At 36.8% G+C, this 14,694-nt stretch overlaps 1 protein-coding gene across 2 annotated transcripts in view; it reads right to left on the bottom strand.

Moving 5' to 3' along the window:
• Positions 1-14,640, bottom strand: part of epb41l4b (erythrocyte membrane protein band 4.1 like 4B) — a 22,787-nt gene extending 8,147 nt beyond the window's left edge. For both annotated transcript variants that reach the window (XM_039680024.2, XM_039680025.2), the window contains exons 1-14: positions 13,768-14,640; positions 8,069-8,173; positions 7,759-7,801; positions 7,034-7,112; positions 5,849-5,893; positions 5,305-5,357; positions 5,071-5,191; positions 3,946-4,033; positions 2,391-2,479; positions 2,227-2,296; positions 1,633-1,802; positions 894-1,009; positions 704-734; positions 526-559 (exon numbers count right to left, since the gene is read on the bottom strand). In XM_039680024.2, coding sequence (XP_039535958.2) covers positions 526-559; positions 704-734; positions 894-1,009; positions 1,633-1,802; positions 2,227-2,296; positions 2,391-2,479; positions 3,946-4,033; positions 5,071-5,191; positions 5,305-5,357; positions 5,849-5,893; positions 7,034-7,112; positions 7,759-7,801; positions 8,069-8,173; positions 13,768-14,016 — 1,293 coding nt within the window. In that variant the 5' untranslated portion in view covers positions 14,017-14,640. The remainder of the gene's footprint in view (positions 1-525; positions 560-703; positions 735-893; positions 1,010-1,632; positions 1,803-2,226; positions 2,297-2,390; positions 2,480-3,945; positions 4,034-5,070; positions 5,192-5,304; positions 5,358-5,848; positions 5,894-7,033; positions 7,113-7,758; positions 7,802-8,068; positions 8,174-13,767) is intronic.
• Positions 14,641-14,694: the final 54 nt, after the last annotated feature.

Genomic DNA, 14,694 nt, shown 5'->3' with positions numbered 1-14,694 from the left:
ACATGAATTACTAAAGTATTGAACTCCCCTGAGAAACTGCATTTGCTTGCTACATTTGTGTCATGGAAATAATATGAGGTACTGAAGCGCTGAAATCTAATTTTCGTCTCTTTTTTTTTTTTTTTTTTTATCACCTTGTCCCCCGTAGGGCCTCTTTAGCTTTCAATTTTTTTTGCATAGGGCCTCCAAATATGATGTTCACTTTGCAAAAGACCCTAAAAACGTCCATAAAATATAATATTCTTGAACCTTCACAATAAATACAAAGAATAGATCTTTTCAACCCATTTTTTTACAGTTACAAAAACTAGGACTTTCAGTAAATAAAAAAACAATCATGATTGCCAGCCTCTTTTAAAAACAGAATGAAACCGTAAATATATAATTTAATTTTATAATATGATTCACATAATAAATAAATACCTTAGGATATCAGTCTAAATGCACCTGATGTAGCTAATAAATGACCATTTGTATTTCTTCCTAAAATAGTCATATAAAGTAAGAAGGATATTGAAAGAGTACCGGTTTTAAGCTTGGCTCAGGGCTGGTCTGTGCACTACAGAACAGAGAGAGAATCTTTCATTACACATTTTCAACCAGTAGGAATAGAAAAACCTTTCATTACACAACAGCAATATATATATATTTTTAAAAAAGCACACATTTTTACATCTGAATGCTCATGATTGTGTGGCTTTACCTTAGATTGGGATGTTTTGCTGGAGTCATGGCTGTGGAAGACAAAAGCAGTCAAATATGCATGACGTGTGCTGTGGTATTTGCATTAAAGCACCATTGACAGGATTTAGATGCAGGGCAGACACAGAGATTAAGCAAGTCAAAAATACATTAGGTTGATTATTGACGGGCGAAACTTCACACAGACCTACCCTTGGCTTTGACCATAGACTGGGCTCGTGATGGGTATCTTTTACTTGGTCTTCTTTCAAAAGTGCTTGCTCTCCTGACTTTACCACTACGTGTGGCCTGATATTCGGTCCTTCCACTGTAAACACAAACAACATGATACTTAAAGGAAAAAGGATAAATATATTGCCAGAATTAGATGTGCATGCGTGTAGGGGTCAAGGTTTTTTTTGTGCCCCCGATGCGATTCATTTAATATTGAGTGTCTTCCAATACTTAGTCTTGTATTTTCTTGGTTGCACACTTCAAGTATATTAAAGTTATTAAAATCAATCCAATCTATACAGGGCCGTGAGGAGAGTTTCCTTTTAGGAAGGGGCTCAAATGTAAAAAATGTTTTGCATCTATCACCACGGAGTAATTTCAATATAGCAATATATTGTAATTATATTGGTAGACGTAAACATCTGTTACAATGTTAGAAATTGTAAACTAGACTGTGTGGTCACAATTATGAATACTTCTTGTATTTTATATGCACAATAAGCAGAATATTTGAAGGTTAGAAAGCATGTGTGCGCGCACTCATGCACATTTGAGCTTTTTTTCCTTTTAGGAAAATAGTTGGATTAGACATCTGATGTAAAATAAAGGATCATGCTTAGGATAGCCAATACCGATTGGTTTAAAAAATGCTTAAATCAGCCCCAATACAGATCTTAGGGATCGGCTCGAGACATCCCTACATGTGTGCACATGTACCTGAATCTGAACCGTGAGCCGAGGCGTGTGAAGTCACTACGGTCGCTCGTTTTGTGGGTTGGTTGTCTGAGCCGGAAGAAGGCGTGGCTCTCGACTGCACACTTCCATAAGTGCTTACACTCGCGAGAACTCGACAGCTGAAACACAAACGTGTGCTCCTGCTCTCGGCCCTGCACACACAAATAAACAGACGCACACAAAAGCAATTTACATTACAGAACAGGGTTTTTTAATTATTATTATATTATATTATTAAAGAATTTAATATTTTAAGATTGTATTTTTTTTATTATTTAATTTTAATTTATTATTATATCATAATTATTATTTTTTTAAATGTGTGAAAAGAAAAGTAAACTACAAAGTTAGAATGAATAAAGTTACATTTCTGCAAAATATTTCATTGGTCCTCCGACATTCAAAATATTAAGCAAAATTAAAAATGTGGTTTAGAAGCATATGATTCCACAGCAATGTTGATTATCTTAATGTCAATTAGAAACATCATATCCACCAAGGTATAGAGGAATTTTTACATGTGTAATTTTGCTATCCTACACAGAGATAAGTGAGTGCAAGTTTTGTAACACTCACCTGTTCATCATCCTCCACCACTACTAATGTCAATCTGTTCTTCTTGAAGTCAAGACGGGTTATTTTAGGCCTAATTGGAAACATTTATGACCAGCATGTTGAGATGGAAAGTAATAATCCAGCCACTGGTCAGAACAACAGGAGTGTGTATAAGTGAATCTCACCAAAAAAAGAGGCCAATTTTGCTGGATCCCTCGAAAACAAGGATTCCGGTCGGGGTGAGTCCCAGAGCATATTCTCCTCCATCCCGTCCCTGCACAAAGTCAGTATACAGCACTTTTACACTGCGTTAATTAATTTCAAAAGTATGTTAAACAAATCACTGATCAAAAGTTTGTTTTTTTTTTAAATTGTTTTTGAAACAAGCCTCTTTTGCTCACCAAGACAGTGAAGAAAAAAATACAAAAAAAAGTAAAAATACAGTGAAGACAGTAATATTTGTGATATTATTACAATTTGACTTTTATATTTAAATATATTTTAAAATCTAATTTATTCTTGTGATGGCAAAGCTAAGTTTTCATCATCATTGCTCCAGTTTTCAATGTCCCATGATCCTTCAGAAATCATTCTAATATGCTGATGAATTTCTCTTTCATTAAAAGAGTACAAAAGAACAGCATTTATTATAGAAATCTTTTGTGACTTTAAAAATAACTTTACTGAAACCTTTTCTTTTTTTTAAATCAATTTAATGAATCCTTGTTGGATAGAAGTCTTTTTTAAAGCTTTTGAACTGCAGTTTTCATCCTGATATCAGTTAATTTTAAGAGCAGATGGGTGGATGAATGGGAGCATGGTAGTAGGCCTACTTCTAGAACTGCTATTATAAAGATTAATTCCTCTAATATAGTGGCATAGTATTGCTGTTGTAAAGGTATAATGCAGCTTTTAATGTTTTTAATACTGATATAGAAAGATAAAATGGAGTTATTATTATACATAATTATTACAGAGCAATTATATTTATATATAATTATAACTCTGCGGTTGTGAAAGTATGAGAGGGTGAAGATAACAAAATATGTAGCCAAGAATTTGAATATGCTCTTAGAACTCTAATCCTTGAAATCGGAGGACTGAATGGATGTAAATTAACTAAAGTGAAGCCCTATTCAGACGGAACTAGTTTTTCACTTGACGTGTGTGACTTTATGTACCAATTCGGACGAGTCTGACATCTCAGTGTTTATTAATGACGTGTGTGTGTGTGTGTGTGTGTTTTCTAGACGTGGGTGTTAGAGGTTAAGGTCATGTGCTGTGCTTGCGTACTGATGTTTCACGTATATATTTTTTAATTTGGTCTTTTAATTTAGTATTTGTTAATATAATTTTAATTTACTATAAAAAGCCTATTTAAGTAAACTTAACACAAGTTTATAGAAGTGACTTTTTATAATAAACCCACATAAGTGAGCAGCATCTACCTCTTACCTGACACTGATATTACAATGGGTTTTTTTTTTGTGGGTTTTTTTTTGCGATTTGGTTCTATCAAAAAACGCACAAGGAAAAGTGTAATACAACATCAGCAATCCTAATACCTCATACCTGTAATTTTTTCCTTTTACTTTACTGCTTTACTGACATTGTCCTTAATGATTACAGATGGCACATTCGAACGGGACTAAAATCACTGAGAAACTCTGGTAATAATTACTTTAATTGACCTCTCCATGTAAAATTAATCCTGTCCAAATAGGGCTTAAGTGATCTCACCTTCACAAAGTGCATGTCCACTCCATACATCTCCAGCCACTTGCACTTATTCAGGAAATTTAGCTCAGCTTGAGAAGGACTTGTTCCCCTGTAGAGAGATGTAACATTCAAACTCATGAGCCATAATGAACACCATAACTCATCATTGTCCAATGGGCTTCATGCACAGCTGCACAACTTCCTGAACTTAAGCCAGCTCCTTGTTTCCTGTCTGCCATTATTGGCCAAATTGATTAATTTAGGTGTGCCTGACTTCAGTAGTCACGGCAACAATAATCAGACACACCTGAATTAATCAATTTGGCCAATAATGGCAGACAGGAAACAAGGAGCTGGCTTAAGTTCAGGAAGTAGTGCAGCTGTGGATAAAGCCCATACCCCATCAATTTATGGCGAGACTACAGCAACTCCTTCTTGCACAGCCTGACAGCAGCCATCTGCCTTATGTCCCATCGTTTTTAACCTGCGAAAATCCTCTCGCATTAAACGTCTGCTCAAATCTCTACACTGGCTGACATTATCTGTTAGAATTCAATTCAAGTCATTGTTTCGGTCTTACATTTACGCTCTGGTCGCCCAGCTTTTTTCAACCCGCAAGTCAAGAAATATCTAATTTCCATGAACAAACAATCCAGACACATTTAAACAAATGCAACAACTTATCCTTAGGGACTGATCAGCAGTTGAGCACATACTTGTACAGTCTCAAGCTCTGACTGATGATTGACCTTAACACGGGGTCAAATGTAGAGCTGAGGATTTAATTAAAACCACAAGGAGACAGTGTTTGGAGTCTGTGTCAAATGCATGTAAACATTTCAAGTGTGATTATCCTGTGTAAATATAACTGACACTTCAATCTGTTTTAAAGACTTAATTCAAAACACACACAATCTTACACCGTGTTCTAACCAGTTGTGACATGACAAAGCGCCAAGCAATAAATCTGTTAACCAGACTGCTAACCTCTGTTTGTTGTTTGTTAAACATCAAATGTGTTCTGATTGGCTATTGGCTTAGTCAACTCACATAGTACTTTCACTTTCAGTCTTTTAACCTGTGTGTTAGGACATGGTGTTAACTGTAGTATGGTGGGGATACGAAATAGTCATTCAGACTAATTACCTGCATTCAGCCCATTTGCGATAGATGTCTGCCTCCATAATCTCTGTCTGTTTGGGTGAAAAGCGAAACTCTGATACCAACACAATAGAGTGTTCTAATGGATCACAATCCCCAAGTTCACCTATTAACACACAAAACAGAAAGAAATGGAAATGAAAATACAAAAATCTGCTGTAAATATGCAAATATGTGAAAAAAAATGTCCAATATGACCATTAAACACACAGAACTCACTCTGTAAGCAATAAGCCCCGAGCTCCACGTACACATCATACGGACATTTTAACCTGTCCAGAGAAGGAGGAGAAACTTAATGACCCTTAAAACATCCTGTAAATGTGTTTGCAGCATATAAAAAGTGGCTTTCAAAACATGCAACTGACAGTTTTCAAACAATGATCAAAATCCACTTCTGTAAAACGTGACGTTGACGAGACCCCTTATTTATGTAAGAAAGTATGCGCACCCTGTGTGGGAAAGTGTGTCGTATCGTATCTGTGCTCTTAAATTAGAAGCCGTGTGTTGGTTCTCATTGGAGTTTCTTTTATTAAAAAGGAGCAGAGCAGCACCCAGGAGACCAGACCCAGATTATACACACTGAAACAGAGCTTTTATTGGACCCTGGTAGAAACCCTGCCTCACTGGATGTGCGCGTGTGACAGAGGGAGGGTCAGAGGCGTGACAGCGGGCAAAAAGGAGAATATGAAAGGCCCTCTCTTTTTCCACTGCGTGTGCATGTTTGTGTGTATCTCACTGTGAGGTAAGCGTAATTTCTTACTTGCCGGACAGTATGTCTTGTCTAAGCTGCAGTACGAAGAGATACCTGCAAAAGAAGTGATTACACGGTCATTAATCTGTAAAAAGTCAAATATTTTTAGATAGGTTAAGTATACATATTAGGGATGAAATGACATTAAAATACTGGCTAATATTATAAGCAGATAATTATTTGCTAACACTTTATAATAAGGTCTTATTTGTTAACATTAGTCAAAGATAGGGTAGGCAATTTGTTATACTGGTTGAAACTCTTCACATTCTGATTGCAATCAATAATGGAAGTGTTTTTTTAGGTTATTTATTTAACACCTTTGCGGAATCTGCTGTGCGTTCATGTGTTTTGAAGAATTGACTTTGGAGAAGGAAAGGTGGAATCTCATGCTTTCAAAGCTAACTTTCAATTGCCAGCCTCTCCGCAATTGACTATCCTAACTTTAACACATTAACTAAAATGAACTAATAATAAGCAATATATTCTTACAGCATGTATTAACATTTATTAATAGTGTAATTATTAAATAAAAAATGTTCATGCTAGTTCACAGTGCATTAACTAAGAGAGATTGACATTAACAAATATTAATAAATGCTGTAGAAGTATTTTTCATGGTTAGTTCACGTTAACAAAGAAACCTTATTGTCAAGTGTTACCAATTATTTTCATGTTATGATCGATATCCGATAAATAAGTGGTAGAAAAATTCTACGCTAAAGTTCCAAAATAAAACTAACCAAAAAATAAATAAACAATATACCCAAATCACTTAAAAAGTGAATTTATGCAGCATAAAATTATAATATTAAAACGATAAAAATTATATAATTTATAATGTTTAAATTATCTTTCAGCAAGGATAATTAAATGTACAAATGAAGGAAATTACTATGCACAATTTAATATTGACAGATACAGATATTTAAAAATCTCTACTATCTGCTGATAACTGATTTATTATGCATCACTAATACATAAAAATCTAACATAAATAACTGTCCCAAATTAAAAAATGTTATGTACTCACTCTCAGGAGTGTTTCAAGTCTTCTGAAGGTATACATTTGTGTATTTGTGTCATTTCAGAAGACTGGCGCACTAACCCTTTATGACCTTTTTTTAAAATATTTTTATAATGCCTTAGAATACAGTTAGACATAAGGTAAATGCATATATAACTGCTGTTTACCTGGTGAACTCTTCGTGAAGGTTATTGGGCTCCGACGAATAGAATTTAACCCTGAAAAACAATCTGTATGGAGGTCCATCTACGACAGAGAGATTTTATGAATAAGAGTACGTGTATGCTGGAATGAAACAGACACAATGTCAATTACAAGAAAATCTGTACATAAACTTTAAAGGGAACAAAAAAAAAAAGACAAGAAGCTCTCCCCGAAGGTTATGAAAGATTGTTGTCATAGAGACAGGCACAAGTCAGCTAATGTTGATTCAGTGTGACTCAACGGCTTTTAAAAGTGTTGTAAAGCATATACCATTCTGAAGGGTAGTACTGCAGCGGTTATGCTATAATGTAGAGAAGACCGACACTACAGCAGGGACTCAATCAATGCCCTCTTTTCACTGAGAACAGTGCACACAGGTTGCATGGCCTGAAAGATTTTAATCTGCGTTGGAAACAGTATCAGTATACAACAGTAATTTGATTTGATCTCCCACTTTCTCTTTGGTGATTTGCGTGGGGTGTGTCTTGCACAACATACACTGGAATTGGCTCTAGTCACGCCCATCGTATACACTCACAGATATTTGTCACTACTAGTCACTACGGCAACTGTAGATTATGAGCCCAAGGTCATCAGCCATCTGTGACCAGCCAACTTAACAACTCCACAATAACTAATTGTGTGTGTGTGTGTGTGTGTGTGTGTGTGATGTCTTATGACTACTCACATCTAATCTGCTTCTTTATGGGTTTGGCTGCATCCAGCCAGTGCTGAAAACATAAGGAAATGTGAAAAACAGCATGGGAGGATTGGGGGTGACAGTGGGAGGGAGGGAGAGGGAACAAGACAAAGAGTTTGTTATTAGTCTGAGTGCTGAGGAAAAGAAAATCCTGTTGTTCTGATTGATGTCGAGTAGCTGTTTCACACTGACACACTCCATTTCTCATTTCTGGTCTAAGAGCTGCAGCTTATAGAAAAACAGGTCACTGCCACATGCACGCACACACGCATGTGAACGCTTATTGAGTGCCACTCACCGCAACCTGCTCTGGGTCCATGAACTGCAGACCAAAGTAATCAGCCTCCACCAGATCCAAATGATACATAATCTGATCAAACAGATCCTGTCCCTTGGAATGTTTCTGAAACGCACATTTAACACACAGATAAATCACTACGTGCGGAAAGCTTGGGGCTTCACACTGATCTTGTGACAGTTTAAGGGGACACCTGTGGAGCATGTCGGCGGCTGGAAGTTGCTCCAGTGCGCCTGCAGGGCTCGATGGCCCTGAATTAGGCACGGCGTCGTACATGCTGCATTGATTTTCATATGCACTCAACACGGCTGAGTGATATAGCTTAAAATATATTAGCATCTCAATTTTAGTCTTGATTTTTGTTTATTTTTAGTCAGAAGAACCACATTTTTTTTAATTAAACAAGTTACATACAAGAATAAATAGATAAAAATCATTTTAAATGAAGACAAAGATTAATATATAGTAAATTTTTATTTAATTTTCCAAAAAAGAAATCTATACATCTGTTCAAAATCTTGGGGTCAGTAAGATGTTTTTTTTTTCAATAAACTAAAATTTTTATTCAGCAATGCATTAAATTAATCAAGCGACCATAAAGACATTTACCATCAATGTCTATTTCTCTTTATTAAAGAATCCTGAACATTTTTTAAATATTAAGCAGCAGTTTTCATTGATGATTATAAGAAATGTTGTTTCAGAATAATACTCTTTTCACTGTATTTTTGATCAAATAAATGCAGCATTGGCAATAAGACTTCTTTCAAAATTTTACCAACCACACTTTTGAATGGAAGTGTACACATATCTTTACTAAAACGGTTTAATATATTAAAAATGTAACACGGGGATATCCATAAAAATTTCAGAGTGATGATGGAAAGTAAATATTTGAATAAGAGCTCTGAATTAATGAAATTGACAGTTTGAAGTAATTCACAGACGTAAACTGAACCAATCAACAAAGTCAAGAATTTTTATTAAATTAAAAGTTTTATTTATATTAAAAGTCTTTATTGGTATTATATTCACAAGACCAGAAAATATATATTTTTTAGCCAAATTAAAGTGCATCAAAATTGTCGCAATATTCATATTTGAGCGAATTTGAAGTTGCAACTGACTTTATTATTCAATATTCCATTTCACTTGGAAATACGTCACAACACTAAGGTAGAGGCCGGGGTTTTACTTTATCTCGCCTCCTCTCCATCCCTCGCTCATAGCAGACTGACGGTTGGTTAAGGATATTCTACCAAAGCCATCAAACTGACATCATCAGAGAAATAACGGCATTCCAGAGCGGAAGGAAATGTTTCGATTTTGATAAAAGATTTTATTTTGTGTATTAACTTGCACAGATTAATTGTTCACCACAAGACTACTAGTAATGTGTAAATGAGGTCAATTTTGATTTAATGCCGACTTTAATTTTAAATCGCCAGAAAAATCATGGCAAATATACTGTGAATATTCCAAATCCAAACCTTTAAAGTCTTCTAACATAGTCATTTGACAGATGATAACAAACACTTCCCAAGAAAATCCAAAGAGAGCTCAAAAAATGGAAACGCCAAACGCCACGAAGAAGAGATTATCTCAAGAATAGTTCATGAGGGTCAGTTTATTTTCAAGGCCAGTGAGATAACCACTAAGAATAAAATATTTTCAAACGAATGCCGATAATTTGGAATTTAGCTATTGATTTGTTCCATTTAACGGAGCATGATTGATTTCTTTTGTTGGTTCGGGCATGTTGTGAGGCGAAGGATTGAGCACATGGATGGGCGGAGCTTCCTGTTATCATGAGAATGAGAAGTATTCCCTGTGTGGAACTCATCTTGGAAACCTGAATCAGCATCTCTACATGGTATAAGAAATTAGTCAATAATAATGACATTACTTGGAAAGGAACATTCCTTTGGAGTTTGCCAAAAACACGTTAGAGAAGCTAATATAAGACGTGGCCCCCTATTTTCTAAGCAGTTTTTGCAATTACTCTACCATTTAAATGTTTGGGGTTAGTCAGATTTTTGCATTTTTTTTTTTAAAGAAATTAATACTTATTCTGCAAAGATGCACTAAATTGATCAAAAGTGAAAGTAAAAAAAATTATAATGTAACAAAATATTTATATTTTCAAAAATAAATGCTGTTCTTATGAACTTTATATCTAGCAAACAATCCTGGAAAATGTATCGTCTTTTCTCTTTTCACTCCCCATTTACACGAAGGGAAAACGCAGATATTTCCCTGTGGTTCGGCCTTTCCTTTACACGAAAACCCTGTTTTTATCAAAGGAAACGATTATTTCTAAAAACTCCGGCCAAAGTGGAGATTTCTGAAAACACCGGTTATGTGTTGTCGTGTGAACTGGGAGAAACGGCGTTTTAGGTTCTCTCTTGACGATTCTGATTGGCTTGCATGGCTTTATCCTTCTCCCTACACTGCCGGCAATAGGTTTGGCATAGTTATGATGGCGTATATGCGGGTGTGTGTGTGCACGATGTTATTTTTGAAAACGGAGAGGGGGAAAATATTCGTTTTGCTAAATACCCGGCTTTGTGTAAACGTGGCCTTATAAGAAATATTTCTGGAGCACCAAATCAGCATAATAATTAGAACTATTTTTGAAGGATCATCTGACACTGAAAACTGGACTGTGTGGCACTGCCACTTCTGTTAGTTTGATATTATCTTATGTAATGCAGTGACATTGCTAAAAGTGTGACTTGAATGTCCAAATAGTTTTTGGAGCCACTGTATAAGCTTGATATGCTGTGAAACATCTAAAGCTCACTGAATAATATAATACAATGACCTGAAGGATTAGAGACATTGACATTATTGTTTTTCAATTGAAAGTGCTGGTCTATTGTGATAACATTTAGTCTTGATAAAGGCTTGAAACCTTGATATTTAGACAAGCTCCACAAGGCACACATCCAAAATCTTAGACACACACATACTGTATGTAAGGTGCACACAAACCAAGGCCGGAGCAAAAATAGCTTGAAGTGTCAGAGGAGAGTGGCTGGATTTGGGACACACCCTGAGGGGGGCAGGGGTGGCTATTATTCTCTTAGATACTTGCTGCTGTTCAGATTGACCTACAACCCTTAACATACATAAATCCACATGCATTTTAGAGTTGTCCTCAATACACACAAAGTAGTACAAACTAGTCCTGCATCAAATAAAAATGATTCGCTTTTGAAACTTATTATTAGGTTTGATGTTTGGGTTTCAGATGACACTGAGAGCGTTCAAATCAAAAGGAATTTATGATTTGAAGCTAAAGCTGACACACAAAAGGTATTTTATAAATTCTTTGACATGTTCAGACTTGTATGGCATAACATTGTCTGACTATGACATGTTAATAAACCAGCGATCAGCAACACTGTCATTGAAAATGATAATATGATGTTCAGTATTGAGACGGAATTATTTTCAATTAAATCGAATTATATAATAGTTCTAGTCCTCTAATTTGATTGACCTGGTTATGTTCCAATAGTGCTGTTATTCTTTATCAGACACTATGTTGACATGTTCTAGACTAAAGCATTTAAGTGGTGTGGAAACAGATTTTGCCTGAAGAACGGCTTTTTGACACTAGGTGTACGCTTGCAACTCACTGGTAACATGCTCTATTGTGTTAGTCTGCTGGTAATAAATCTTAAGGGGACTATGGGAAATGTTTCTCTTTAAACCAGATGTGTTATGGTCACATGACAATGACAACATGATGTGTGCAGTAGGTTCTGATTACATTCACCATTAGTGACTGGCTTAGTTAGCTTACATAATGGCATAGCATACAGATACCCTACATAAAAATCTTTAATGTAGTTCCATATTGTGTTACAAGCCCATATATTTCAGTTTTTAAAAGAATGATTTAATAATGGTCCATTTATTCTAATATTTGTATTGTTGTTTATAAACAGTTAATTAGTGAAAAATTCCATTATACACATACATTGTTATATTATGCTCATATAGAAAACAAGTATATTACAAATCAATGTCGTTTTTATGTACTTAGTACAACTACTTGACAGAGATCCTCACAACGCCGCTTTATGACTTGCTTGGTGGTAGGTAAAGCCTTATGTTTTGGTTTCTTTTTGAAGAATTTTCACTGGCTGAGAAGAAATATACAAACAAACTGACACTTTCTCAGAGATCAAATAAACTAGTTCCTGGTGCTAATGAGATGATGTTAGATGAAGGAGTAATTCACTTTTTTTTAAAAATTGCTGATAATTTACTCAACCCCATGTCATCCAAGATGTCCATGTCTTTCTTTCTTCAGTCGAAAAGAAATTAAGGTTTTTGATGAAAACATTCCAGGATTTTTCTCCATATAATGCACTTTACTGGTAACCAAACAGTTCAATGTCCAAAAGACAGCTTCAGTGCAAACTGCAATCTGTTCAAAGGGCTTTAAACGATTCCAGAGTCCAGACGATGAATAAGGGTCTTATCAAGCGACACAATCGCTCATTTAATAAATAAAAAACAAAGTTTAAGTTTTATAAGCAGAAATGCTCACCTTGCTCTGTTCTGTGACACACGTTTGTGACTCTCCTGTTCTAACTCATTTATTAAAATGAACAAATCTTTTTCCGAGTCAATTGGTTCATTTCGTTTGTTGAATGAACCAAACGACTCGGAAAAAGATTTGTTCATTTTGATGAACGGGTTCGAACAGGAGAGTCACACAGAACAGAGCAAGGCAAGCATTTGTGCTTATAAAACTTAAACTCTGTTATTTATTTATTAAAATGAGCGATCGCTTCGCTTGATAAGACCCTTATTCATCGTCTGGAATCGTTTAAAGCCCTTTGAACAGTTTGCAGTTTGTACTTAAAGTGTCTTTTGGACCTTGAACCGTTTGGTTCCCAATGAAGTCCATTATATTGTTTTCATCAAAAAGCTTAATTTCTTTTCGACTGAAGAAAGAAAGAAAGACATGGACATCTTGGATGACATGGGGGTGAGTAAATTATCAGCAAAAGCTTTTTTAAAAGTGAACTACTCCTTTAATATTACTTTTTTCATGTACTGTTCTAAACGTGCTGATAACGATCGTAAAAAAAAACTACAGTACAAACTCAAATTCAAAACAAAATTACACTCAAAGTAGGAGTTAACTTATAGTGTTAAAAAATAGACATTCAATAGTGAATTGACAAGACAGTTACAAACAGATAAACTGTAAGTCATTCAGTAATCGACCTATTTCACGGCGCGTCTTGCAAAAGAGGGACCAAAGGTTAAGCGCCTAACTGGTGCTCGTCGACCTCAGTGAACAAATGGGGAAATACTTTCTGGAAAAAGCTTTGACAGAGGAGGGGAGAAAGAAAATCAGCTGGGGAATTCCGTGTGTGTGTGTGTGTGTTTCTCCCTCGTCGTTTTAATTTCAGTGAAAGCTCCTAGTCCTCGAGGGAATCTGCAGGTTTGTGTGTGACAGGTTGAGCGGTCGATAGGTGGTTAGTAAACAGGAGGACGGGATCACGAGCACCATCTGTTTGCCTTTCAACTATCGGGACAGGACCCAACACCGGGGAAATCCGTCCGGCCACACACACACAACAGAACTTTGCCATTAAATACTAACGTTACATTCAAAACAATTAAGGTGACTTTTCTCTTACGAAAAACTAACGAAATTCACACTCACTCACCGGTAACTCCACACTGACATCCGATCCGTCCAGCAGCAGGACTCTGCATGTGATGGCGTCTTTGCTGTTGCCCGCAGCGGGGATGTGGACTACGGCTCCCCCGGTCACAACGGTCGGCGCGTGAATCACCTGCTGCTGGTGAGCCTGCAGCACAGTGTTTCCGCCTCTGCCGGCCCCGTCCAGCTCGTCTGATGTCCGAAAGCGTCGCTTTGACCGACGGCTAAACGTCCTGCGCAGAAAGCCCATCATCTTACCCCCGCGATACAGCGCTTTAATCAACCAGGAAAACGGCACTGATACCGGACTTCTCAAGAGGAAGGCATCCAGCTGTTTCACGGGCTTTCCGCGACGAAAAAAAGGCGGCGTCTACCGGACTGAGGCGTGCAATGCAGAGGGGACAAGTCGGGATACGGCGACCTGTCACGAGCTCCGTTCCTCGTGGCGTACGGACGAGAAAACACGAGCGCACCTGCCAAAAGCCACGGGAAGATACTCCGGTCCTTTCGTTCGTTTGATCTTCGTTTCAATAAAAAGTAATTGCGCTTAAATTAAACTTATCCTCACCGGAGTCCAGGTTCTGCTGAACGATGGCGCGTTAGTTCCTTTCTGTTTTTCACCGAAACTGATGTACCTCTCAGGTAAGTCAACCAGAGGAACTGGCCAGGCAACCTGTTCTGCGCAAGCGTTAAATCTCAGAGCAACACTCACAAACTTTTTTTCCTCTTCGGTACGGTGTGCGCGAGGCAGCGCTACCTGCTGGTAAGCCAGCCCAGTATTCAGGGTGAGGTTACCTTCACGCGAGCCACCGTCATTGAATTCCCCAGCAACTACAACCCAAGCAGCCTTCTGCTATCACGAAACATTATGCGCCAATCGTCAGCATTTCACGCACGCTCATTCGAGCTCCCCACAAGCCATCATGAATAA

The sequence above is a fragment of the Pimephales promelas genome, chromosome 12, assembly GCF_988280905.1.
Source record: "Pimephales promelas chromosome 12, fPimPro1.hap1.1, whole genome shotgun sequence".
Classification (NCBI taxonomy): Eukaryota; Metazoa; Chordata; class Actinopteri; order Cypriniformes; family Leuciscidae; genus Pimephales; species Pimephales promelas.
This window is presented reverse-complemented; position numbering and strand designations above follow the sequence as displayed.